This window comes from Brassica napus, chromosome A2 (assembly GCF_020379485.1).
Source record: "Brassica napus cultivar Da-Ae chromosome A2, Da-Ae, whole genome shotgun sequence".
Classification (NCBI taxonomy): Eukaryota; Viridiplantae; Streptophyta; class Magnoliopsida; order Brassicales; family Brassicaceae; genus Brassica; species Brassica napus.
This window is the reverse complement of record NC_063435.1, coordinates 21,905,479-21,931,841: the sequence shown is the minus strand read 5'-3', so window position 1 is coordinate 21,931,841 and position 26,363 is coordinate 21,905,479. Positions and strand designations below refer to the sequence as shown.

Below are 26,363 nucleotides of genomic sequence, written 5' to 3'. Positions count from 1 at the left end.
AAAGGTGAATATTTGTTTTTAATAATTAAAATGTTGGTGAAAATGGCAAGAGATCTCATTTTTGATATTTGTATGTATGATATGGAAACACATCAAAATGAGTTGACTAAATCTAAAGCGTACATATGGAAAGCATATATTGCATGTTGACCAAGTTAAAATAAATTGATTATTTGAGTATGTTAACATCCCTTACGACGTATATATATATATATATATATATATATATATATATATATCAGCCTCGTGAATCACAAAGTTAACATCATATTCATCTCTTCTCATCTCTCACAAAGAAAACAAAAACATGAAGTTCTTCGTTTCAGTTGCATTGTTCTTTCTCTTCTTAAACTGTTTCGCTACCGCGCAAACTCTTATTCAAGATTCTTGCAAAACAGCTGCAAAAGACCCTACTCTCAATTATGATTTTTGCGTCCAGTCTCTTGAACAAGATCCACAGAGCAAAACCGCAACTACTCTAAAAGGATTGGTCTTAGCATCAACTACTAACGCTGAGTCCAAAACAACTAATGTGAAAGGGATAGTTGAGACTATTCTCAAGAACAAAACGTATCCACCGGGTTCTGAATCTGCGTTAAGCACTTGCGTAGAGCTTTATGACGATGCTAATAATTCTTTAAATGAAGCTTTGATGAACGTTAAATCCGGCGATTACAAAAGTGCTAATATAGATCTGAGTGCTGCTTTGGATGCACCGGGCACTTGCGAAGATGGTTTCAAAGAGACGCACGAGAAATCTCCCGTTACGAACGAAAACAATGATTTGTTTCAGAAGATTGTGATTCCTTTAGTTTTTACAAATATGCTCTGATGAAATTACCATAACTTCTTGTATTATGTGATATGAATTTTCCTTTATCTAATAATAAATAATAGCAAAGGAACATTATTTTATTGGAAATTTTTGCTACTATTTGAAATTATAAAACACTAAAATAGTATTTGCAAAACCACAGAATTTTAAAATTCTTTATGTATCTTATCACAATTTTAGACTTAACATCGTTGACAAATCGATGAGTTGACGGTTTTCAACATATCACTGTCATTGTCAATGGTGATATTTTCTGAAAGTCATCATCCTCATTAGTGATATGTCATAAATCATTATTATCAACGATGATATGTGAGAAAAATTTTAAAATATTTTTTTCTGTAACTATTTCAGTATTCAATCTTTTTTTTTTACTTATTGAAAAATTGTTTGAATATTTTTATTTATTTTCTAATTTTCAATTTTTTTTTGTTTTTTAAAACTTTTATTTAATTTTCTATAGTGTCTGTATTTTTATTTTTATTTTAATAATTAAATATTTATTTTTAAAAATGCACAACATTACTTTTTTTACGAGTAGTACTGATCATTTTTTTTTTGCCTGATGAATAAATAATGAGATTGAAGGTTTTTCGTGATACAGATGTTGACTAAATCTGACGTGTATATATGGAAAGCTATTGTTACCTGTTGACCAAGTTCAGATAAATTTTTATAATTTGAGAAATAATCCTTTAAAGTGAATATATTATGATTTTTTTAAAATTTAAATCGAGTTCTTAATTTGGAATAGTATATTCTTATTAAAAATGAAATATTCTTTTTATGATAAATTCATTACAAACAAGAAAACAGGAAATAATGACATATAAGAAAGGAGAATATATACTCTTACATCAGATATATATATATATATATATATATATATATAACAGCTTCGTGAATCACAAAGTTAACATCATAGTCATCTCTTCTCATCTCTCACAAAGAGAACAAAAGCATGGAATTCTTCGTTTCAGTTGTAATGTTTTTTCTCCTCTTAAACTGTTTCGCTGCTGCGCAAATCTTGATTCGAGATTCTTGCAAAACAGCTGCAGCAAAAGACCCTAATCTCAAATATGATTTTTGAGAAAATCAATATTAAAAGGTATTTTTTTTGTTTTTTAATAACTGTAGAAGAGATCTCATTTTTGTTATTTTATGTATGATATGGAAAGCTAAGAGCACATGCAGTGGAAGAGTAACTCATGAGACTGACATTTATAATAATAATAAATTAATAAAGCAAGAGAGAGAGCGTCAAATGGGAAGAAACGCTTGGTCACACATAGACTTTGCCAAGTTTATCAGAGATTTATGCCACATGTTACTTTACGAATGGTTATGTACATATTATTGGTTTTAATTTAATTACACAATAAAACTCATCAGGTACTCCACTAAGAAATTGAACCAATAATGATGCTCTGAGAGTTGACTAAATCTGACGACGTGTATATATGGAAAACTACTATTACATATTGACCATGTTCAGAAAAATTGACAATTTGAGAAATAATCCAAGTGAATATATTATAGTTTTTAAAAATGTAAACATAGTTCTTAATATGAAATAGTATCTTCTTATTAAAACTGAAATGTTCTTTTTTCATAAGTTTATAACACACAAGAAAACAGGAAACAATGACATATACCCTTACGTCAGATATATATATCAGCCGCGCAAACCTTGATTCGAGATTCCTGCAAAACAGCTGCAGCAAAAGACCCTAATCTCAAGTATGATTTTTGCGTCCAATCACTAGTCTATCAGGATTGGTCCTAGCACCAACGAATAACGCTGCGTCCAAAACAATTAACGTGAAAGGGATAGTTGAGACTATTCTCAAAAGCAAAAAGTATGCATCGAGTACTGAACCCGCGTTACGCACTTGCGTAAAGCTTTATGACAATGCATATGGTTCTTTAAAAGAAGCTTTGATGAACGTTAAATCTAGTAATTACAAAAGTGCTAATATGCATCTGAGTGCTGCTTTGGATGAACCTGGCATTTGTCAAAATGGTTTCAAAGAGAAGCACGCGAAATCTCCTGTTACAAACGAGAACAATGTTTCGTTTCAGAAGATTTTGATTCCTTTAGCTTTTACCAATATGCTCTGATGAAATTACCATAAGTTCTTGCATTATGTAATGTGGATTTTCGTTTACCTAATAATAAATTTAAGAGCAAAGGAAAATTATTCCATTGGAAATATTTGTTATTATTTGAATTTTTTTTTCAAAAAAACCCTAAAAATAATATCCGTAAAAAAACAAAAATTTAAATACTCCATAAGTGATTTCATTATCTACATCTATAAAATTATGTTTTCGTTCCCATCTTTTTTTCATTGATATGAGTTAAGTTTTTTTTTAAATTCTTCTATGAATTCGGTGAATTACATAAGTGTCAATTTAAAAAAAAATAGACATCTGTAAAAATAGTTTCACTCCAGATACATATCTAAGAATCAAAATTTTGAAAAAAAATCACTGGAAAACTATATTAACAAATTAGTGTTCAAATCAAATATATCAAGCTGTTATAGGATATAAGTGCAGACTCGAAATATAAATGTATGTCAAGTATATATTCATCAGCTCGGTCTGAAAATCATCTAATTCAAGAACAACAAAACAAATTATTTATTTGAGCAGTTCAGGTAATATCTGAATCCGAACGAGTAAACCCGAATGGATATCCGAAGAAAACCAAACATAAGTTTAGACTATTCTCAAGAACAAAACGTATCCACCGGGTTCTGAATCTGCGTTAAGCACTTGCGTAGAGCTTTATGACGATGCTAATAATTCTTTAAATGAAGCTTTGATGAACGTTAAATCCGGCGATTACAAAAGTGCTAATATAGATCTGAGTGCTGCTTTGGATGCACCGGGCACTTGCGAAGATGGTTTCAAAGAGACGCACGAGAAATCTCCCGTTACGAACGAAAACAATGATTTGTTTCAGAAGATTGTGATTCCTTTAGTTTTTACAAATATGCTCTGATGAAATTACCATAACTTCTTGTATTATGTGATATGAATTTTCCTTTATCTAATAATAAATAATAGCAAAGGAACATTATTTTATTGGAAATTTTTGCTACTATTTGAAATTATAAAACACTAAAATAGTATTTGCAAAACCACAGAATTTTAAAATTCTTTATGTATCTTATCACAATTTTAGACTTAACATCGTTGACAAATCGATGAGTTGACGGTTTTCAACATATCACTGTCATTGTCAATGGTGATATTTTCTGAAAGTCATCATCCTCATTAGTGATATGTCATAAATCATTATTATCAACGATGATATGTGAGAAAAATTTTAAAATATTTTTTTCTGTAACTATTTCAGTATTCAATCTTTTTTTTTTACTTATTGAAAAATTGTTTGAATATTTTTATTTATTTTCTAATTTTCAATTTTTTTTGTTTTTTAAACTTTTATTTAATTTTCTATAGTGTCTGTATTTTTATTTTTATTTTAATAATTAAATATTTATTTTTAAAAATGCACAACATTACTTTTTTTACGAGTAGTACTGATCATTTTTTTTTTGCCTGATGAATAAATAATGAGATTGAAGGTTTTTCGTGATACAGATGTTGACTAAATCTGACGTGTATATATGGAAAGCTATTGTTACCTGTTGACCAAGTTCAGATAAATTTTTATAATTTGAGAAATAATCCTTTAAAGTGAATATATTATGATTTTTTAAAAATTTAAATCGAGTTCTTAATTTGGAATAGTATATTCTTATTAAAAATGAAATATTCTTTTTATGATAAATTCATTACAAACAAGAAAACAGGAAATAATGACATATAAGAAAGGAGAATATATACTCTTACATCAGATATATATATATATATATATATATAACAGCTTCGTGAATCACAAAGTTAACATCATAGTCATCTCTTCTCATCTCTCACAAAGAGAACAAAAGCATGGAATTCTTCGTTTCAGTTGTAATGTTTTTTCTCCTCTTAAACTGTTTCGCTGCTGCGCAAATCTTGATTCGAGATTCTTGCAAAACAGCTGCAGCAAAAGACCCTAATCTCAAATATGATTTTTGAGAAAATCAATATTAAAAGGTATTTTTTTTGTTTTTTAATAACTGTAGAAGAGATCTCATTTTTGTTATTTTATGTATGATATGGAAAGCTAAGAGCACATGCAGTGGAAGAGTAACTCATGAGACTGACATTTATAATAATAATAAATTAATAAAGCAAGAGAGAGAGCGTCAAATGGGAAGAAACGCTTGGTCACACATAGACTTTGCCAAGTTTATCAGAGATTTATGCCACATGTTACTTTACGAATGGTTATGTACATATTATTGGTTTTAATTTAATTACACAATAAAACTCATCAGGTACTCCACTAAGAAATTGAACCAATAATGATGCTCTGAGAGTTGACTAAATCTGACGACGTGTATATATGGAAAACTACTATTACATATTGACCATGTTCAGAAAAATTGACAATTTGAGAAATAATCCAAGTGAATATATTATAGTTTTTAAAAATGTAAACATAGTTCTTAATATGAAATAGTATCTTCTTATTAAAACTGAAATGTTCTTTTTATCATAAGTTTATAACACACAAGAAAACAGGAAACAATGACATATACCCTTACGTCAGATATATATATCAGCCGCGCAAACCTTGATTCGAGATTCCTGCAAAACAGCTGCAGCAAAAGACCCTAATCTCAAGTATGATTTTTGCGTCCAATCACTAGTCTATCAGGATTGGTCCTAGCACCAACGAATAACGCTGCGTCCAAAACAATTAACGTGAAAGGGATAGTTGAGACTATTCTCAAAAGCAAAAAGTATGCATCGAGTACTGAACCCGCGTTACGCACTTGCGTAAAGCTTTATGACAATGCATATGGTTCTTTAAAAGAAGCTTTGATGAACGTTAAATCTAGTAATTACAAAAGTGCTAATATGCATCTGAGTGCTGCTTTGGATGAACCTGGCATTTGTCAAAATGGTTTCAAAGAGAAGCACGCGAAATCTCCTGTTACAAACGAGAACAATGTTTCGTTTCAGAAGATTTTGATTCCTTTAGCTTTTACCAATATGCTCTGATGAAATTACCATAAGTTCTTGCATTATGTAATGTGGATTTTCGTTTACCTAATAATAAATTTAAGAGCAAAGGAAAATTATTCCATTGGAAATATTTGTTATTATTTGAATTTTTTTTTCAAAAAAACCCTAAAAATAATATCCGTAAAAAAACAAAAATTTAAATACTCCATAAGTGATTTCATTATCTACATCTATAAAATTATGTTTTCGTTCCCATCTTTTTTTCATTGATATGAGTTAAGTTTTTTTTTAAATTCTTCTATGAATTCGGTGAATTACATAAGTGTCAATTTAAAAAAAAATAGACATCTGTAAAAATAGTTTCACTCCAGATACATATCTAAGAATCAAAATTTTGAAAAAAAATCACTGGAAAACTATATTAACAAATTAGTGTTCAAATCAAATATATCAAGCTGTTATAGGATATAAGTGCAGACTCGAAATATAAATGTATGTCAAGTATATATTCATCAGCTCGGTCTGAAAATCATCTAATTCAAGAACAACAAAACAAATTATTTATTTGAGCAGTTCAGGTAATATCTGAATCCGAACGAGTAAACCCGAATGGATATCCGAAGAAAACCAAACATAAGTTTACTTAACCCTATATTTCTAGTTTACTTCTCTCATTTTATTCAAATTATTTATATTAATAATGATTATTGCTCAAAATGAGATAATATACATATAATTATGGACAAAATCATTTGCTTCTCACTTAAAAATTTAAAATACATATCAAGCTCTTGTTTCTTGCATTAACAAAAGTTACATCTAAATTTTCAAAACAACAACTAAATTTGTGTCGTTCTAATCGATTAAAAGTTTAGTCTTTTAAAAATTAGAAAACCAGTTAAGTTAAAATATAGTTTAAATACAAAAACTTAAACAATGAATAATTTATTTATTTTTTCTTCAAAATTTAAATATCCAAACCCAACCCAAAATATCTGAACCCGAACATAAAATACCCGAACCCGACTCGAAATATAAAAATACTCGAATAGGTTCTATAACTTTATACTGAAATACCGAATATGAACCCGAACGTGTATCCAAACGCCTATCCCTACGATATATGATCATTTGTATTTTGCTTGAATAAAAAAAGTTAAACCATTGATCATAAAATTTTCAATGTGAGACTTTTACCATTTTTAGTAATTTATAGTCGTTTTAAAAAATTCAAAATATAACATATAAGAAAAAATCTAATTTTTTTATTTTATGATTAATGTGATTGTTTATTTTTGTAATAGTATAAAATTAAACAGAAAAGAGAGTTGTTAGAAAAATTGTTATCAAATATGTATTATTCGTAATCATTATTTGTCATATATATATATTAACTATATTAGGTAATTCATAGCTTTTATTTAAGGAAATAAAAAAAAATTTGTACACTACTAATTAATTTGATAGTTAGTTTAATAAAAAGCATAAGATATGTTTATATAGACCAACTTATTTTTCTAACAATTCTAAAAATCATTCTCGTGAGGACAAGTGGCTACAAAAATATGTTGTAATGCTCCATGATTAATATATAAGGGATACGCATGATGATGTGATCATCAGTTTTTTTTTTTTTTATGTTCCACTCTCTCGGCAAATGGAACTTCTCTGTGTTCTACTTTCACTTTGGAGCAAATCACGTTTTGTCGATAAAAACTGAGAGGCTATAATACATTCGTGTCACATGCTCTTCGTTTAGGGAGTAATGATGTTCCACTACTGGAGATTAACATTGAGCATATGACTGTCAAGTTAGACGTGACGTGTCACGTGGTGGAATATAGTGGTTTGAGTTTTCATAAATTGGACTGGACAAGATTAATAGTTCAGCCTCAGAACATGGATCTAAAAATGCTTCAGGAAAACACTTCTCATGAGGTTCCCCTACAGCCTTTTCCTTTCTCAGTTGTTATATTTTGGTGCATATTTTTTCAATTCAATCTTCACAGGTCATTTCTCTCATGTTTTGCTTCTAACTGGAAAATTCTCTGCACTAGATGTTTCATTCTTCCTCGGTGTACCTCTGTTCCAGCGAGCAACCTTAACAAATTCATGACTTATCCAAAGACCTTAGGTTACTATAGCCCTTTGTTCAATAGTATTACTACAATAGCTTTGCACACATTATAGGTTTGAATTCCAATCCCATTTAGTTTTGAGTGTGGAAGTGATACGTAGACAGCAAGCAAGCCATCCGAAAAACCACACATAACTGTCACAGCTTAAAACATGAAGACTTGGTAGCGAATCAAAACTAAAACAAGATAGACATTTGAAATGAAACTCTCATCGTGCTCACACACCTCCTTGTTCTCACCATAGAACTTGACTTCGTTCTCATTGGGAAGCACCAGCATATCATCACCACAAACACCTGGCAGATCCAACGAAAAGAGACGGCCTCCATCAGATGTTGCTTCTGAAGTGGACGAGTCCTTACGACCTTTCACCACAAAGGGATGATCCTCCAACTCAGCCAAGTTCCACGGAGATTCATCTGGATTGTACCTTCCAGATTTGCCTATAAACGAAACATTTTACAGTAATGTATAAGCAAAACTCCAAAAGGTGTGATCTTTTTTACTTTTGAGAGAGAGAGGAGGGGTTCGAACCTGTGTTGGGAGGGAGAAAGAGAGTACACTTGTTGTCATGGTCTTTGACTTTGACCCTAGACACAATCATCCTCAAGACTCCATCTTTCATCTTCGCATCCACCCCGGTTATCTCGCAGCAGTCACACCCTAAACAGGCTGTCCCGGAGTACCCAAGGGCGTTTTTCTTGTCGCTGAGAGTTTCTTCACCAGACCCATCTCGGGAATTTCGTCGAGCACCTTGTAGGCACTCTCCACATCGTTCTTCTTACACAAAGCTTTCACGAGGAGATTACAAGTGAAGATGTTGGGAGTGATTACAAAAGACTCCTTGTTGTTCTAAACATGGACTGTACCATATCGAATCTCCCGTTCGAGATCAATCTCACACGTTTTGGAATTATAGAGATGAGAGAGAGGAGGAGACTTCTGTGTCTGACGCGTGTTTCATAAGCGCTGGTTCTTCCTCCTCCTAATTAAGCAAAGCTGCTTCGTTTAAAAGGCAATTTTCTTTTTTTTTTTAATCAAAATTAATTTAAGCAACCCAGTTAAACAATCCCGATAATCATGATCTTATGTCGCTTACCCTTTGTGTAAATGTTTTTTTAAACCGAGTGAAAACTTTAAAAAAGCTCTTTATCTATAGTAAAACGCTCATGAGCTGTCACTTTTTCTATTCTCCCTCTCTCTTTTTAGTTTCACACTAGGTAATAATCCGCGCCTTGCGGAATGTGATTATTAGTTTCGTTATTTCTTAATATGGAGACATTAATCTGTTTAATTTGGATATCATTCGGTTTTAGGTTGTTTTATTTTTATTTTTAATCTCCTAAAATATAACTATCATTTTAAATCAATATTTATTTGGTTTGTTCGGTTAAAATGTTTGATTTTTTTCCTGTGATAATCAAAAATTACTATTATTTGTTTGTTTTCAAGTTATGAATCTTAGATAGTCGTGATGTCGAACCAATGGTTTCATATTATAGTTTCTAAACGAATAATAGTTAAAAAAGAAAAAAAAATTATTATGACAAATCATTTTACTACAATTTGGTCAATAGTGAAAGAAGTATTAAGAAAAATAATATTTTAACTTCCAAAAAAATTAGATATTTCAATTGTGGTAAATACTTAGTTATAAGGTGCTCACGTCAATGTGCACATGTATGTGTATGTAAAATTATATAAAGATGGTTGATAAATATATAAAGATACTGTTAATTAATATTAAATGACATCTTTTGAAAATAATGCATGAAAAATAAAAATTTTAAAATGAAATTATTTAAAAACAAAAATATTGTAAAATTTATATAAACTATAATATATAACTTATATATAATTCTTTAAATATATGTATATATATATATGCATATAACGGATCAAATTGGATATTTGTTCCTATAAATATTGATATTTGTGATTTACATTCTATTCATAAACAGTAAAAATAACGTAAATAAGAACCATACATGTGAGTTTTATATTAAAAATATGTAAAGTACATAGTGTGAACATATTTATGTAGAGTTTGGCTGAGAAACTCTCTACATGTAACATGTGTCCATTTTAGTGTGAATACATTTATTACAATGTTTTGACATGTTTCCAGTTTAATATGAACACATTTATTACAATGCTTCTCTTTTAATATATAAAAGATGACGACAAATACCAACATAAAAGAAGATTCAAAGTAAATCGAATATGTAAAAAAATTTAAGCCGTTTGTAAAATTTTATATATCTTTTTGTGTTTTTCTTATAAACTACTTTTTGAATGTATATCAAGTTATTTTTTTACGAATTTATCTTACAGTGTATTTGTATTTTGTGCAAGCTCTAATTTTATTATCCGTACGTACAATTCACTTTCAAAAGTTTGTTCCTTTTAACAATACATGGTCTTTTTCGAAAAAAAACTTTATAAAATGTTAATATCGTTTTTGTTTGGGTTCATTATGAGAAGAAAGCTATATCGTCCGTTGGCTTATTGCAATAATCCACTACTAGTCATGAAACCACTACACATAAACATCTCCTTTCTTTCTTATTTTTACAGAAGATGGTTAAAGCATACAAGACGCGAGTCACTGACGTTAATGTCAAGCAGTGCCGTTAATGTCAAGCAGTGCCGGTCCTGACAATATATGGGCCACAAGCTAAAAAAAGATGTTGGGTTTATTAAATTTATAAAATTAAAAAAAAACAAGGAAATAAAGTAAAAGTGGGGAGGAGGCTTTGAACTTTGTACCTCTTCCGTATTAGAAAGGATCCAGAACCAAACTTGCTGAAGGATTACAAGTCAATAATGTGGCAGAAATGTTAGTTATAATATTGAGGCCGGAAGCACCTGCTTGGTCTGCTTCCCCTCAGGGCCGGGTCTGATGATAAGTTTCTTCTTTTTTAACTCCTCAACATTTTTCTAATATATACGGCAAAAAAAAGATCCACAAAGCAATGCAACGTGTTCTTTCTTCTAAAGCAAAAATTTACAGCCGTTTTTACTTGATGTTCATCCAATTATTTTCAACAAATTATTCATGGATCTCAAGTATTATCATTTAAAGTTTGCTTTTACGACAATTTAAAGTTCCTTGCTTGTTGAAACGGCCCTTAAATATCGCGTTTTAGATTCTCTCTTAAACCGTTTTTCATGACAGTCATAAGATGATATATACGTAGAAGAAATTAAAATTACTTAATTAACCAGATAAACACAACACAAACCAGCAACGTCCGCGTCATACATATCATTTTATTCAAAATCATAAAAGAGAGAACAAAAGTAGTAGGAAAACCATAAACCCCTTACCTCTTCACCTCGAAACCCACTGGATCCAAAACCACTCTGTCTTCGTATTTGCGTCCGTCGTGTCCATACTCGGACATGTACGTTACAACTATGTAACTACGATTTAGGAATAGTAAACGTTATTTTATTGAAATGCTTAAATTATGCTATTGTTATGATTAAGAGGTCAGTAATCATCAATGCATAGCATATATGCGACTATATGAATACGCATGATGATGTGATCATCACCATTATTTGGATGTTCCACTCTCTTAGGCATATGGAACATCCATGATTCTACTTTTTGTAAGTATCTTGTGTTATGGGATCAATCACACAAGATAAGCTGTGATATTGCACATAAGATCAAATGATAGTAGTATATGTCCCTGGCTTCTTTGCCAACATATCTCAATCCAGTATTCATCACGTTTGGTCAATGAAAGATGAGAGGCTATAATAAATTTGTGTCATATGGTCTGATGCTCTCCGTCACTACTGTGGTGATACCATATTTTCATAACATGTTGAATCTATCAAAATTGTTCACTTTGGGACATTTTCTGACTGTACCTTATGGACTTGCTCTGCCTTTTTAGAGTGTAACTAATGATGTTCAACTACGGGAGATTAACACTGGGCATAGGAATTGGTCAAGGTTGGGCGTGACTTGAGGAATATAGTGGTTTGAGTTTCCATAAACTGGACTAGACAAGACTAATAGTTGATCCTTAAGAACACTTCTCATGAGGTTCCCCAGTTGTTATTTTATTTGTGTATTTTTTTCATAATTCCATCTTCCTACCTACACGAATCACTTATGTTATCTTTTGCTTCTAAATGGAAATTCTCTGCACTAGATGTTCATCCTTCCTCTGTATAGCTCTGTTCCAGCGAGCAACCCCAACAAATTCATGACTTATCCAAAGACCCTAAGGTTACTATTATAGCCTTTGTTCAGTAGTATAACTACAATAGCTTTGCACACATTTTATAGGTTTGAATTCCAAACTATAAAATCGCTTGAAGAGTGTGAACTTCTTCTCGTTTTGAACTATGTCAAGTGGAAGTGATACGTGGACACCAAGTAAGTCATTCGATAACAAACACCAAAACAAGACACAGTCACACATAATTGTCCAAACTTAAAACACAAAAGACTTCATCAGTGGCCAACCAACAGTTCTCCCAAAGACAACATATGTGAAACGTAGTTGGGAGATGAGACCGTGTGACTACTACTCCCTGTTGGTGTTGCTGCTACCAGGAGGTGTGATACGGACCGTGAGAACACCAAACTCAGCATCCCAAGCGATGTCGTGGCTCAAAAGGGGAACTCCATGACGGCTCCCATGAAGATACGGCAACTCTCGTCGTGCTCATAGACCTCCTTGTTCTCACCATAGAACTTGACTTCATTCTCATTGGGAAGCACCAATATATCATCACCACAAACACCTGGCAAGTCGAATGAAACCCAAACACTTCCATCACCTCTTCGTTGTACACTATTTTCTGAACGCTTAGGACCTTTCACCACAAATGGATGGTCCTCCACCACTTTAGCCATGTTCAAAGCAGGTTCATCCATATTGTATCTCCCAGATTTACCTATAAACAAACTAAGCATTTAATAATGGATAATGCGAAAAAAAGGTGTCATCTTTATTTGAGTGAGAGGAGGGATTCGAACCTGTGTTGGGAGGGAGAAAGAGAGTACACTTGTTGTCATGGTCTTTGACTTTGACCCTCGACACAATCATCCTCAACACTCCATCTTTCATCTTCGCATCCACTCCCGTTATCTCACAGCAGTCACACCCTAAACCGGCGGTTCCAGCGTACTCACGGGCGTTTTTCTTGTCGTCTCCGTCGCTGAGAGTCTCTTCACCGGAGAAAAAGACAACCTTTTGCCTCACGGAGTCGACTCTGTGGCGGACCCCGTCGTCTGGAACACCGGGCAAGTCGACACGGACGTAAAGGTTGTCGTTTTGGAGGATCTTGATCTCCATGAAACCCTTCGGACCGTATCTCTGGAACTCGTTGTTGGTCGCGTGTATCCTCCCTGTGTTCGATTATAACGCAAACAGAACCACGAAAGAAGAGACAAGCAACGATTAACAAAGCAGCAAACTCATAAAGATGGAAACTTTATTGGTTTTTTTTTTGCACCAAGTAAAGTAAGGGAGAGTAATGGAAGAGAAAGAAAGAGAGACCTGGGATGAATGGAACTCTCGACATGTCAAGTAATCTTGCCCCAGCCATCTCCTCTTCGTCTTCTTCTTTCTCTGTGTGATCTCTCCCTCTCTCTCTCTCTCTCGTTCGCTTTAAAGAATGGAGTTTGTGATAGATTTTTGTTGAAATGAACACACTATTGTCTTCGCTTGCTTATGTGATTTACTGAGTTAAAAAGCATTAAAGCAGCGGTGACGTAGTACTGTTGCGGTGATTATCTATGGTAAAACATATTATGAGCTGTCAATTTTTCTACTCTCCCTCTCTTTGGTTTCACATAACGACAAAGACCAATTTCAAAAAGGTTCAAAGTTTTTTTTTTTTAAAGAGTTTTAACAGTTTGTAAAATACTTATCTTTTTATGTTATTGATGAAAACTGTTTTTAAATGTTTATCCTGTTTATTTTGCAAGCTCTATATTTATTGTTTACAATTTCCTTAGTAATTAGTATATACAATTCAACTTCATAGGTTATTCCTTTTTTCTTTCGTCAAACGATAGGTTATTCCTTAAAAATACAAACTTTATTGGGAGTGTTCAGAAATATATTATGATTATATATCCATTATTATCACTATTGTTTTAACATATTCCACTATGTTCAAAATATTATGCAAACTATAAAATGTTTTAGTATTGTTTTTGTTATAAACATAACACATGTCATCTTGTTATTAACCAAGATTACTATTAACAAAATAAAAACACCTACACTTTAAAGTTCAATTATATACTTTGTATGATATTAAAAATACTTTAACATTTTTTTATAACTCTTAAAATAAAATTCTCTATGTAACAAGATCTATTGTTCATAAATTAAAATTACATATTAATACTAATTTAAATCTATATTATTAAAACATAAACTTTCTGTTGGACCTAAGAGCAGGTGCAACGGGTCTCTTAAAGCTGTCTCTTCAAAAAAAATTTTCGGTCCCACTATAATTTAAAATCACGCCTCTTCTACCTCTTCCGTAAGAGGCGAGTTTGAGAGGGTTTTACCACTTTTCGTGGACTCCACTGACACGTGGCGGCCCGCAATGGGCTTGTTTTAATTTTTTTTTTAAAAAAAAATCGGACAAAAAAAAAACCCCTAAGAGCCCTTTACCGTTGCACATTCTCTAACATTTATTTTATAAGTTTTTAAATTAAATACATCTTCATACTTTATAGTTAAACCTACATTAAATCACTAATATTGTTTTTCTTATACTACTATCAACGTTTCCAAATAATATAATCATTTTTTTATACTAGTATCCATTTTCCCAAACAATATATAATTAATCTTATGTCCAAACAATATAAAATATTGGAACTTATCTTTTTAATAACCAAATATTTAAATAAATTAAATAATTAAAAAACTATTCAAAATTTGTATAAAAAACGAAATAAATAAAACTTACTTTTACAGGTTTAAATACTACAAAAACATTTCAATCAATGATAAATCAATTAAATTAACATATTATTTTATTTATATTTACAACATAATGGTTCTATCATTTATTTAAGTAAGATAACAATTCAATAATAGCCATTACATAAAAAATAAATATATAAACATTATACAGTGTACAATAACTATAATAACAAAAATAATTATGAAAAAATGTTCAAAATATATGTTATCTAAAGAAAAATGCTTAATACTAATTGTTAACAAAAAATTTAAAGTGATTATAATATAAATGATTAACAAGAAAAATTACACAAAACAATTATAATAAAATTAATTAAGTTATATAAAATGGAGTAATATGATCAAGACATATATAGTTGTTAATTATATCTATTATTTACTCTTTTAAAATTTTGTAGAAATGTCATAATTTAATAAAATTGTAAAACAATAGACTTTAAAATTTGGATTAAAAGGTGACAAATTATGAAACTATATCAGTTTAAATCAAATTGGATATGTTAACATATCGGGCATCCATCAGTTCAATTGGTTAGTCTCGGATATAGTGATTTTTATAAATATGGATATTTTTAAAACCTAAATTGAATTATCGAATCACCGGATTATCCGATTCGACCGTGGATTCGGGTCAAATTTAAAAGCACTGATTTAAATGCAAAGAAAATTCAAATAAACAAAATTCGTACAAATTAACAAAATATTTATTAATTATTAGTGAAAATTTTCATCATAAAATAATCCGCGCTTGCAAAGCGCAGATCATGATCTAGTTGAAATGATTAAAACTTAATACAATAATAGTATATTGGGGTTTTAATTAATATAATGTACTGAAAACTATAAATTTAGAAATTTTAAAAAATATTTACTATGATTTGAAATATAAAAATAATTATGTGTAATTATTATTTTTCTCTATATATAGCCTTCATATTTAGCCTTATAAAATCTCATAACATTTTGTATCTCTTTCTTTTCATTATGAATTCAAATAATCCACTCACTTTCTCTACAAATTTTATTGATCTTCTGAATAGCCAACAAAAAAAAACATTACGTATTGTTTTAATCCTATTTCACCTTCTAGCCAAATAAGTTCATCTGAAATACCACAATACAATACTCAATATGATAATATGGGTGGAGAAAGCAATGATCCAAATCAAACTAAGAGCACAACCAATGCTTGTAAGGAAACAAGATGCAAGTGGAGTCCAATCGAAGATGTTGTTCTTATTAGTGCATGGTTAAACACGAGTAATGATCCGTTTGTTGGTAATGAACAAAAAGCTTCTGCTTTTTGGAAAAGAATTGGTGCATATTATTCATCAAGTCCTCCAATATCAAGTCTACCAAAACGAGAATCCAGTAATTACAAGCAAAGGTGGCAGAAAATAAGTGATAGTGTCAGCAAGTTTGTTGGATGCTATAATCAAGCTGTGAGTCAAAGAACTAGTGGTCAGTCTGAAGATGATGTTGTCCAAGTTGCATACCAATTCTACTTCAACGATTACAACACTAAATTTGTGCTGGAACATGCATGGAGGGAGCACCGTCATAACCAAAAATGGTGTAGTTCTTACAGCTCTCAAAATTCTAAGAGTGGTGGAAGTTCAAAAAGAACAAAATTGGATAAAGCTGGCACATTTTCTTCCAGCTCTAACACGGAAAGTAACATAGACAAAGAATTTATGGCTCATCCCCTTGGTGTGAAGTCATCAAAGCGCAAAGAAAAGAAGGTTTTTACTAAAACAACACAAGAAGAAAGGAAGTCCAACTCTCAATCAAGGCTCGAGAACTTGTGGGCTCTGAAGGAGAAATACATAGCTGAGATAAAGAAACTAACAAAGATGGAACTCCTTAAAAGTCTTCTAGGAGAAACAGAACAACTTTCAGAGAAAGAAGAAACTTTGAAGAACAAAATCATTGATGAGATGTTGTAATTTTATGCTACTAATGATTGTTGTTTAAGTTATATTATATTGTAATATGCTATCGTTAAGGTGATACATTCTACCCAGACGCTATATTTCGATGTCGGTTTAGAATGAACAAGTCATTGTTTGTACGTATCGTTGATCGACTCTCAAATGAAGAAGGATTTTTCAACAAAGACGAGATTCCACAGGGAGGTTAGGTCTTTCTACACTACAAAAGAGCACATCAGCTATACGTATTATGGCATATGGTTGTGCAAGTGATGCAGTAGATGAATACCTCCGGATGGGTGAAACCACGGCGAGTTCATTTTGAAAAATTTTGTTGACGGAGTTATATATTTATTTGGAGAAGATTATCTAAGAAGGCTTACTGTGGAGGATCTCCAGTGACTACTAGAAATTGGAGAGATGCGGATATTTCCAGGTACGATAGGATGCATTGATTGTATGCATTGGAAATGGAATAATTGTCCTACCGCTTGGAAATTGCAATATTCCCGTGAAAGTGGAAAGCCCACAATCGTTTTAGAAGCTATTGCTTCACATGACTTATGAATTTGGCATGCATTTTTTAGACCTCCAGGTATCTTACAAAATATCAATGTTCTCGACCATTCACCTATTTTTGATGATATTTTACAAGTCCAAGCTCCAAAAGTAAATTACTTTGTCAATGGACATCAGTATCATATGGGATAGTATCTCATAGATGGTATATATCCAAAGTGGGCTATATTTATCCAATCAAGTAAACTTCCCCAAGATCCGAAATCATCGTTATTTGCTCAACGTCAAGAAGCCAACAAAAAATATGTTGAGTGTGCTTTTGGAGTCTTACAAGCTCGATTTGTCATTATAAAAAATCCAACTCTTTTCTTGGATAAAAATAAAATAGGATCGATCATGAGAGCATAGAAACATGCGGGGAGTGCACAAGTGGATCTTACATAATTTACAAATAAGCCTACCAATATGGCCAACATTCTTGGCAATCGGACTCGACTTCGTGATCGAAATGTACATCACCAGTTAAAATCTGATTTGGTTGAGTATATATGGCAAAAAAAATTGGCACATTATCAAGTGAAGATTTAAGGCTTAGTTCATTATAATTTGGATTGTCCTATGATATTTTGTATTATATTTTTAGGTTTTGTTTTTATAAGTTATGTTGTTATGTAATTTATGTTTGTTTGTTTTATTTAAAATATTGTAACTCTTTTATTATATTTTAGTTTAAGATAACTTTTTAAAATATTTGTCCTAAACTAAATTACATTAAAATTAAATTAAATAATAATATTATTATAATGATAAGAAACGTAATGGGTATCTACCATTGGAGCTAACAAATTAAGTATAGTTTCTTATACTTTTACTTAAATTAACAATATTATATTAGTAAGATCACTTAATGAGGTTCTTACCATATTAAGGTTTTTAGTAGAATTTATGAATTTTTTTTAATTTTTAACTTTTAAGAACTTTTACTTATTTAAAAAGGAAATAAGGTTTTTAGGAAGTATGGGGACTCTGTATCTGAGATAAGGCAAAGCGAACGAAGTGAGGCTACTATGAAACGCAAGGCGTCGGAGGAGGAGGAGGTGTCTTCTAGAGGGGCAAAACAAGTGAAAGGGTTGGTGGTTTCCCAGAAACCATCCACGTCTCAATGACGACGCTCATTTGGAACTGTCGGGGTTTGAGGAACAACCTGACAGTTCGACGCCTAGAGGAGATGTGTCGTGAGCATCTCCCGGATTTCTTGTTTCTCCTAGAGACTAAAAACTCTAGTAGTCACGTTCTGAAGTTCCGTAGTTCCTTGGGCTATGACCATGCTTATTTGGTGGATCCTGTGGGACTAAGTGGAGGTTTGGCGCTGTTTTGGAAAAGCAAGTATGAAGTAAAGGTTTTGTCAGCATCAGCAAGAATCATTGATACGGAAGTGAAGCTGGGGGCGGTAATTTTCTATATGTCTTTCGTGTATGGTGATCCTGTTCAAAGCCGAAGAGTCGAAGTTTGGAATATGCTTAGAGATATCAGTTTGAACAGATCTGGAGGTTGGTTTTTAGCAGGGGATTTTAATGAGCTGATGAACAATTCTGAGAAGGTTGGTGGACCGAGGAGGCAGGAGAGTTCTTTCTTTGAGTTTAGAGCTATGGCAAGAGACTGTTTGTTGAAAGAAATTCCGAGTTCGGGTAACATGTTATCGTGGGGTGGTGTGCGAGAGATCACCACTAATGGACTGAAGGAAAAGGTTTGGATTCAGTGCCGTTTAGACAGAGCTTTTGGCAATTCAGAATGGTTTAGGATTTTCCCAAAATCCCACTCGGTCTATTTGGAGAAGACTGGCTCTGATCATAGACCTATTTTTACGAACATAGCTGAATCTGGACAACGTCGAACGGGGCGCTTTATGTTTGACAAATGGTGGTGTAAGAGACCTGAGTTAGCAGAAGTGGTAAGAAGAGGTTGGTGCAGTTCTTTTTCTCCTGGGCAAGGTACAGTTTCAGAGCGTATTCAATCAGTTCGTCAGGAGATTTCGAAATGGAAACGATGTGCAAATGTGAACTCAGGTGTTAATATAAAGCGCTTGCGGCAAGAGTTAGAGTTGGAAGAGAGCAAAGTTTTACCTGATCTAGCAAGGCTCCCTGTCTTGCGGCTGGAGCTTGAGAAAGCTTTTTCAGAGGAAGAAGCTTATTGGAAGGAAAAAAGTAAAAATACATGGCTCCAAGGGGGAGATAAGAATACCAGAATTTTCCATGGTTGGATGGAGTCAAGGAAGATGAAGAATAAAATCCATTCTTTGATAGACTCTGCGGGTATGGAACACTTTTCTGAGGATAAAATGGGAGAAATTGCCGTTAAGTATTTTGAAGATCTGTTTCACTCCTCTGGATCTGCGGCTCCCACTGAACTGCTGGAAGGAATGCAGCCAAGAGTTACGGAAAGAATGAATAGTGGGTTGACTAAGCCTATTTCGGATGCTGAGATCAAGAAAGCTGTTAAGGCGATCAAGAGTGATAGTACTCCTGGAGTTGACGGGTTGACAGGTCAATTCTTTCAAAAATATTGGGGCATTGTTGGTCCCCAAGTTACTATAGAGGTTCGGAAGTTTTTTGAATTAGGCCAGCTCCCCGCGGATTGGAACTTCACTGAGATTTGTCTTCTTCCGAAAGTGCAGAACCCCAATCAGATGAAAGACTTACGACCCATAAGTCTGTGTTCTGTGGTTTATAAGATTGTCTCAAAAATCTTATGTGATCGCTTGAAGTTAGTACTACCGTTCATCGTCTCTCCTACACAAGGGGCCTTTGTAGCAGGCAGATTGATATCAGATAATGTACTAGTAGCGCATGAGATGGTACACGGTCTGAGAACGAACTCTGCATGTAAGTCGGACTTCCTTGCGATTAAAACGGACATGTCGAAAGCATATGATCGTGTGGAGTGGGATTTTCTAGAAGCGTTATTTCACAGATTAGGATTTCATCATCAATGGATCGCGTGGATTATGTGTTGTGTGCGTTCGGTATCCTTCTCGGTTCTAATTAATGGACAATCTTATGGACGTATCATCCCGAAACGTGGGATCAGACAGGGGGATCCTCTTTCACCTTTCATATTCATCTTATGTGCTGAAGCCTTGGTGCATACTATGAATCAGGCTGAGCAGCAGGGGTTGATCTCAGGTATGAAGCTTGCTCCAAATTGCCCTACGGTTCAGCACTTGTTGTTTGCAGACGACAGTTTCTTCTTGTGTCGGGCGTCTCTTCCGGAATGTGCAGAATTTCTACGGAGGCTGAAACTTTATGGTGATTCTTCAGGGCAGGTTATTAACTTTCAGAAATCTGCAATTACATTTGGAGTTGGAATTGATCCTGTGTTGAAGAGATTACTGGCTGAGTTCTTGGATATAGAAAATGAAGGTGGAGATGGGAAGTACCTTGGTTTACCGGAATGCTTCAGTGGCTCCAAGAAAAAGTTACTTGCGTATATAGGTGAGAAGATGAGTAAGAGACTCAGAGGATGGTTTGCCAAAAAGCTTTCCCTTGGTGGAAAGGAGGTACTACTCAAGTCAATTGCTCTGGCCCTGCCTGTCTACGCTATGTCATGTTTTCGGTTAACAAAACACCACTGTCAGAAAATAATGAGTGCTATGGCGAGTTTTTGGTGGGATGAATGTGATGAGAAGAGGAAGATTCATTGGATTTCTTGGGAGAAACTCTGCATTTCTAAGGAGAATGGTGGAATGGGATTTAGAGATATTGAAGATTTCAACCAAGCCCTTCTAGCCAAACAAGCATGGAGACTGTTGAATGATCCAAGCAGTTTACTAGCAAGAATATATAAGGGGAGGTACTATGCTAATAAGGGCTTCATGGAGTGTGGAAAAGGGTATAGACCCTCATATGCTTGGAGAAGCATACTTTTTGGCAGAGAGTTACTGAGCAAAGGGTTGATTAGATCCATTGGAGATGGACAAACAACGCTTGTCTGGAGCCAGAAGTGGATAATGGATGATATTCCTCGCAGACCTATTAACAAGGAAGTCTGCTTTGATGTCAATTTGAAGGTCTCCACGCTCAAACTAAATGAGAAACAATGGGACAAAGATAAGCTTCAAACTCTCTTCCCCATCAATGAGGTGGAGCGAATTTTGCAGATGGATATTGGAGAGGTGGCAGACAGAGATATTTGGGCTTACTCTTCTCATGGTTCATATACGGTGAAGAGCGGGTACAAGGTGACTGTGAAAGAAAAAGAGAATAGGGCTGTACAAGCTAGCTTAAATTCTCAAGGTTCATTGGAGTTAAAGAGATACATTTGGAATATTCCTACGCTTCCAAAGATCAGAAGTTTTTTGTGGCGGGCAGCTTCTGGTGCTCTCGCAGTGACGGAACGATTGAACACAAGAGGAATGAATTTGGATACGCTGTGTAAGCTCTGCAGAAATGGTACAGAATCGATCAAACATGTGTTATTTGGGTGTGTTACCGCTACGGATATTTGGTCTATTGCTGGATTTCAACAAGGGCTGGTGAACCTAGATGGTAGTCTGATTGACTGCTTATTGAACTTCTTAAAGTTAATGGAGGTGGAGTCAATTCCGTTGATACAAAGGAGAGCTATTCCCTGGTTTCTGTGGACCATTTGGAAAAATAGGAATCAGATTCTCTATGCAGACTCGCAGACCTCGCTTTCTACTCAAGTAATGCAGGCGTCTGAAGAAGCAAGAATTTGGCATGAGTTAAACTTCGACAACAGGAACGGCGAGCATATGAATGGAGTGTTGCTGGAATGCAAACAGTGGGAACCTCCTATGCCAGGATCGGTGAAGTGTAACATTCATTCGAATTGGAGGAATGCAAAATTGCATAGCGGGGGAGCTTTTATTATAAGAGATCACAGTGGTAATGTACTTCACCATGCAAGAGATGCTTTCACGTTTTCGCCAAATAGATTAACAGTGGAGTTGCGTTGCTTGGAATGGGCGTTACAGAGTATGAGAGATCTTGGTTACCAGGAGATAGTTCTTGGGTCTGATCTTCATGATCTCACTGATGCGATTAGATGTCAATTGAACTGGCCAAGGTTCCGAGCTATCTTGTCTCGACTAAGAACACTGTGTATGTCATTTTCTTCCATTGCCTTTGAAACAGAAACGGTAGTATCAAATGGCGTTGCTCGAGAGATTGCCAAGAGTGTGTTACGTGATGGACGCTTTCAGTCATACTTAGCATTGGGTGGGCCTGCATGGCTTCACCAACAGATTCTCAGAGATGCTTCTTTTATTCACTCATAGATCTTTTCTTTAAGGTTGAGTGTATATCGTTGTTTTCTCTGTTCCCCTTTTGTTTACATTCTCCCTTTGGAATTCATTAATCGAAGTTGCAGTCGTTAAAAAAAAAACTTTTAAGAACCGATTTATTTAAGAACCAATTCTTAAATTTTTTAATTAAAAGTTAATAATCTGTTTCTTTTCTTTCATTAAAAACTTCGTCCTCAGAACTTCCATTAATCATGTTCATGGTTAAAGCATGCGAGACGTCGCTGACGTCAATGATTCTCTTCGTTTAACTTTAAAACTGTGAGCTGTCAGTCTTCTTTTTACTTTCCCTTCAAGTTTTCACATATATACGACAGAAAAAGATCTACATAGCAATGCAACGTGTCCTTTTTACTTTGAAGCAATATTACTTCACTCTTCTGAACAGATTTACAGCCGTTTTGTTGATCCAATTCTTTTCAACTTATTTTTCATGGTTTTATTATAACTTTTTAGATTCATGGATTGTTTGAACTACAATTTAAAGTCCGTTACTTTCTGAAACAACCCTAAAATATCGGGTTATAGATTCTTTAAAACCGGTTATGATGACATTCATGAGATGAAACACGTAGAAAATATTTAAATTCACTTGACCATAAAACATATAGATAAACACAAACTGCAACGAATGCCACGTCATACATGCCCTATTATTCAAAACCATAAAAGAGAAAATAAAAGTTACCGATAAAGAGAAGACCGACCCGTAAACCCCTAGAGACCATCACGAGTCTAGACAAGACGTACGGGCTCTCATGATCGAAACATGTCGCTTGTAATCTTGAGCTTCAGCATCCTCTGAAGGACATAATGCTCGGACTCCTCTTCTCTAGGAATCTTGGGAACGGTGAGCCACATCACTCCATCGACAAGTTCAGCCTTAGCTTCCTTCGCCTCGAAAACCGCTGGATTGCAAACTAATGTGCCTTCGTATTTGCGTCCGTCGTGGCCGTACTCGGGCATGTCGGGTTCGTGGGCGGAGAAGTAGACGTTCTTATCCTCCTCGACCCTGTAGACGAAGCTTGACGCAGAACACCCAGGCATGTCTACCCTCATCACAAACGCGTTCTCCATGTCCTTCGTCTCGTATACCTCCTTGTTCCCGCTTTTCTGAAACCGGTTACTCCCTACAACACACACACGACAGATCAGTAAGAGAGTAAAGATATTTGTTAACACAGAAAACACTTTTGTAAGAAAAATATGTACGAAGAAAACTTACGGATAGGTGGCAAATTCTTCGGCCGCTGTCTGTCGGAATATGAAAAACCTTTGCCGGAGCCGCCTACTTTGCTCATGCTTGAAGATCGACGCTGTTTTGCTGATTTAGAAAGTGCAGTTTGATAAAAACGTGAGCAAGTAAAAGGCGTTAAGGATATATACTGCGCAATTGCTATATTTATAGCGGATGGGGGACAATATGATTGTCGGTTTGGAAAAAGCTTTAACTTGTTATGGGCCTTATAAGTGGCCCATTGATGTTATATTTAATGAGCCTTAATAAGATTGAAGAATGTAACTTATATTGAATCTTCAATTTAAGGATAACGTTAACGGTTACCAATCAATGAAATCACGACACACGTCCTCAATTGCACGTGATCCCAAGCTCTCCCAAAGCATCAAATCTGTTATACAGTTCTTTGGTTCGGCCATTAGACGGATTCGGTTGGCTAAGTTCACGATATAATATAGTTCTGTTTAACCAGGCCGGATTGATTTGGTTTAGTCAAAATAGCTCCGGTTGATAACGACTTCCACTTTAGGTTTTGATTTTAAACTTTTATTTGAAGAGATTTTGATAAAGATTGTAGCTACTATTTTTAAAAAAAAGCATGTATTGGTATCAAAAGTGGTAGAAGCTGTGACTATTAAGGAAAATACATTGATATTTATAAATTATGTTTAAAAAATAATATAAAATCAGTAAGAATTCAAAATCATAAAATTAAATAGGAAAGAAACATTCAGAATTTAAAAAAAAATCATATTTATTATTTTATTTATCTGTTTGGTAACAAAAATCTACATTAGGAAATAGAATATCATAAGAATAAATTGAAGCAATTTTGAGTTTCCGATTCTTATAATACAATTCATCTTTAAATCATCAAAATTTATTTTTGTGTTTTAACACAAATTTGTTCTAAGCTGGTTGTTGATATTTTGAAGTTTTTAGTAATATTTAAGTCTAATTATTTAATTAATAAATGAAAATAAGACTGATTTTTAATACGCATAAACATAATTAAAATTATCTAACTAATTGGTAGGCTTTAGTTTATTTATTAGTAAAAATATAAACAGTATATATGATTATTAAAAAATAATAATTCATTTTCTTACAGCATAGTCCAATTTGATTGTAACTGCGTTAGATATTTAATTATCTTTTAGCTGTTTAGTTTCTTTAAAAAGAGTAAACTATAAAAAGTGGAAGAAATAAACAGTATTTATCTACAGCCTCGTCCGTCATGGCTTTGAAATCCCCTATATATTAGGTGTTATTGGTTTATATATTTTGATTGATTTAGAATTTCATACAGTATTTATAAATCTAAGTAAAACATAAAAAAAATTAAATTCTCTCGGATTAGTATTTACAAATCCGAAGGTTTTTCTCAGATTTGAATCTTTGTATTTTTAACAAAGAAATTAATGCAAATCCATTCAAATCCATTATGAAATCAAATCTATTGGTAAAGCCATATGATTGAATAACACTTGATTTGAATTAGAATTTATGAATCATTAAACCAATAACACATGATTTCAATACATATTTTAAAATTATAGAACCAATAATACTAAATTTAGTTTGGATTTTCAAATCCATCAAAATACACAAACCAATAACCTCCACTAATCATGGAACATTAAAACATGTTTTCCTAGCCACGTGTCATTCCTGGGATGATTTTTAGAATCTTTAGAAAAAAATAAGTTGGTCCATATATATATATATATATATATATATATATATATATATATATATATATATATATATATATACATATATAATACTTTTTATTAAACTAATTATCAAACTGATTAGTAGTGTACAAAGAATATTCTCAATCATTTCATCAAATAAAAGCTACGGAATCACCTAATATGATTTACATATGTATGACAATTAATGATTATGAATAATACATATTATTAAAATAAATTAAAAAATCATATTAAGCATATAATAATAAAAAAGTAGATCTTTTCTTATATGTTATATATATATTTTTAAATGCTATAGATTACTAAAAAATGGTAAAAGTCTCACATTGAAAATTTTGTGATCAATGGTTTAACTTTTTTTTGTTCAAGCAAGATACAAATGATCGTAAATTGTATGAATATGAAGTCTCATTAATAGATATTTATATTATATATATATATATATGAGAAAAAGACTAGGATAGCACAAAACCAAGTTTTTGTTCCCAAAGTAGTACTCAAGGCTCAAAGTCACAAAAATAGGTTTCATTAAAGAGGTAAATATACACTTATACCCCTTGGGTTAATTAATCCAAACCTTAGAGTTTAGAGTTA

The 26,363-nt window shown here is 33.0% G+C and overlaps 5 protein-coding genes and 2 pseudogenes across 6 annotated transcripts; 4 read left to right on the top strand and 3 right to left on the bottom strand.

Moving 5' to 3' along the window:
• The first annotated feature begins 244 nt into the window (after positions 1-244).
• On the top strand, positions 245-915 carry LOC125588748 (pectinesterase inhibitor 12-like). Its single transcript, XM_048760483.1, has one exon. The coding sequence runs from the start codon at positions 308-310 to the stop codon at positions 830-832; it is 525 nt and encodes a 174-aa protein (XP_048616440.1). The 5' UTR covers positions 245-307; the 3' UTR covers positions 833-915.
• A 1,184-nt stretch (positions 916-2,099) lies between these two features.
• On the top strand, positions 2,100-3,048 carry LOC125584569 (annotated as a pseudogene). The gene is made up of 2 exons (XR_007321484.1): positions 2,100-2,181; positions 2,515-3,048. The product of XR_007321484.1 is annotated as a pectinesterase inhibitor 12-like (transcript).
• A 617-nt stretch (positions 3,049-3,665) lies between these two features.
• LOC125584565 lies at positions 3,666-6,054 on the top strand (annotated as a pseudogene).
• Positions 6,055-8,110: 2,056 nt separating this feature from the next.
• LOC106423772 lies at positions 8,111-9,181 on the bottom strand. Its single transcript, XM_013864535.3, has 2 exons — positions 8,599-9,181; positions 8,111-8,507 (listed from the first exon to the last, which is right to left on the bottom strand). The coding sequence occupies exons 1-2, from the start codon at positions 8,687-8,689 to the stop codon at positions 8,209-8,211; spliced, it is 390 nt and encodes a 129-aa protein (XP_013719989.1). The 5' UTR covers positions 8,690-9,181; the 3' UTR covers positions 8,111-8,208.
• Positions 9,182-12,487: 3,306 nt separating this feature from the next.
• LOC106423763 lies at positions 12,488-13,841 on the bottom strand. Its single transcript, XM_013864525.3, has 3 exons — positions 13,593-13,841; positions 13,070-13,441; positions 12,488-12,987 (listed from the first exon to the last, which is right to left on the bottom strand). Exons 1-3 carry the CDS (start codon positions 13,639-13,641, stop codon positions 12,701-12,703), a joined length of 708 nt encoding a protein of 235 aa, XP_013719979.1. The 5' UTR covers positions 13,642-13,841; the 3' UTR covers positions 12,488-12,700.
• A 2,339-nt stretch (positions 13,842-16,180) lies between these two features.
• LOC106413422 (glutathione S-transferase T2-like) lies at positions 16,181-16,987 on the top strand. The gene has a single exon (XM_022696196.1). It carries the CDS (start codon positions 16,181-16,183, stop codon positions 16,985-16,987), a length of 807 nt encoding a protein of 268 aa, XP_022551917.1.
• Positions 16,988-23,487: 6,500 nt separating this feature from the next.
• Positions 23,488-24,699, bottom strand: LOC106423753 (14.7 kDa heat shock protein). The gene is made up of 2 exons (XM_013864515.3): positions 24,037-24,699; positions 23,488-23,941 (listed from the first exon to the last, which is right to left on the bottom strand). Exons 1-2 carry the CDS (start codon positions 24,110-24,112, stop codon positions 23,568-23,570), a joined length of 450 nt encoding a protein of 149 aa, XP_013719969.1. The 5' UTR covers positions 24,113-24,699; the 3' UTR covers positions 23,488-23,567.
• Positions 24,700-26,363: the final 1,664 nt, after the last annotated feature.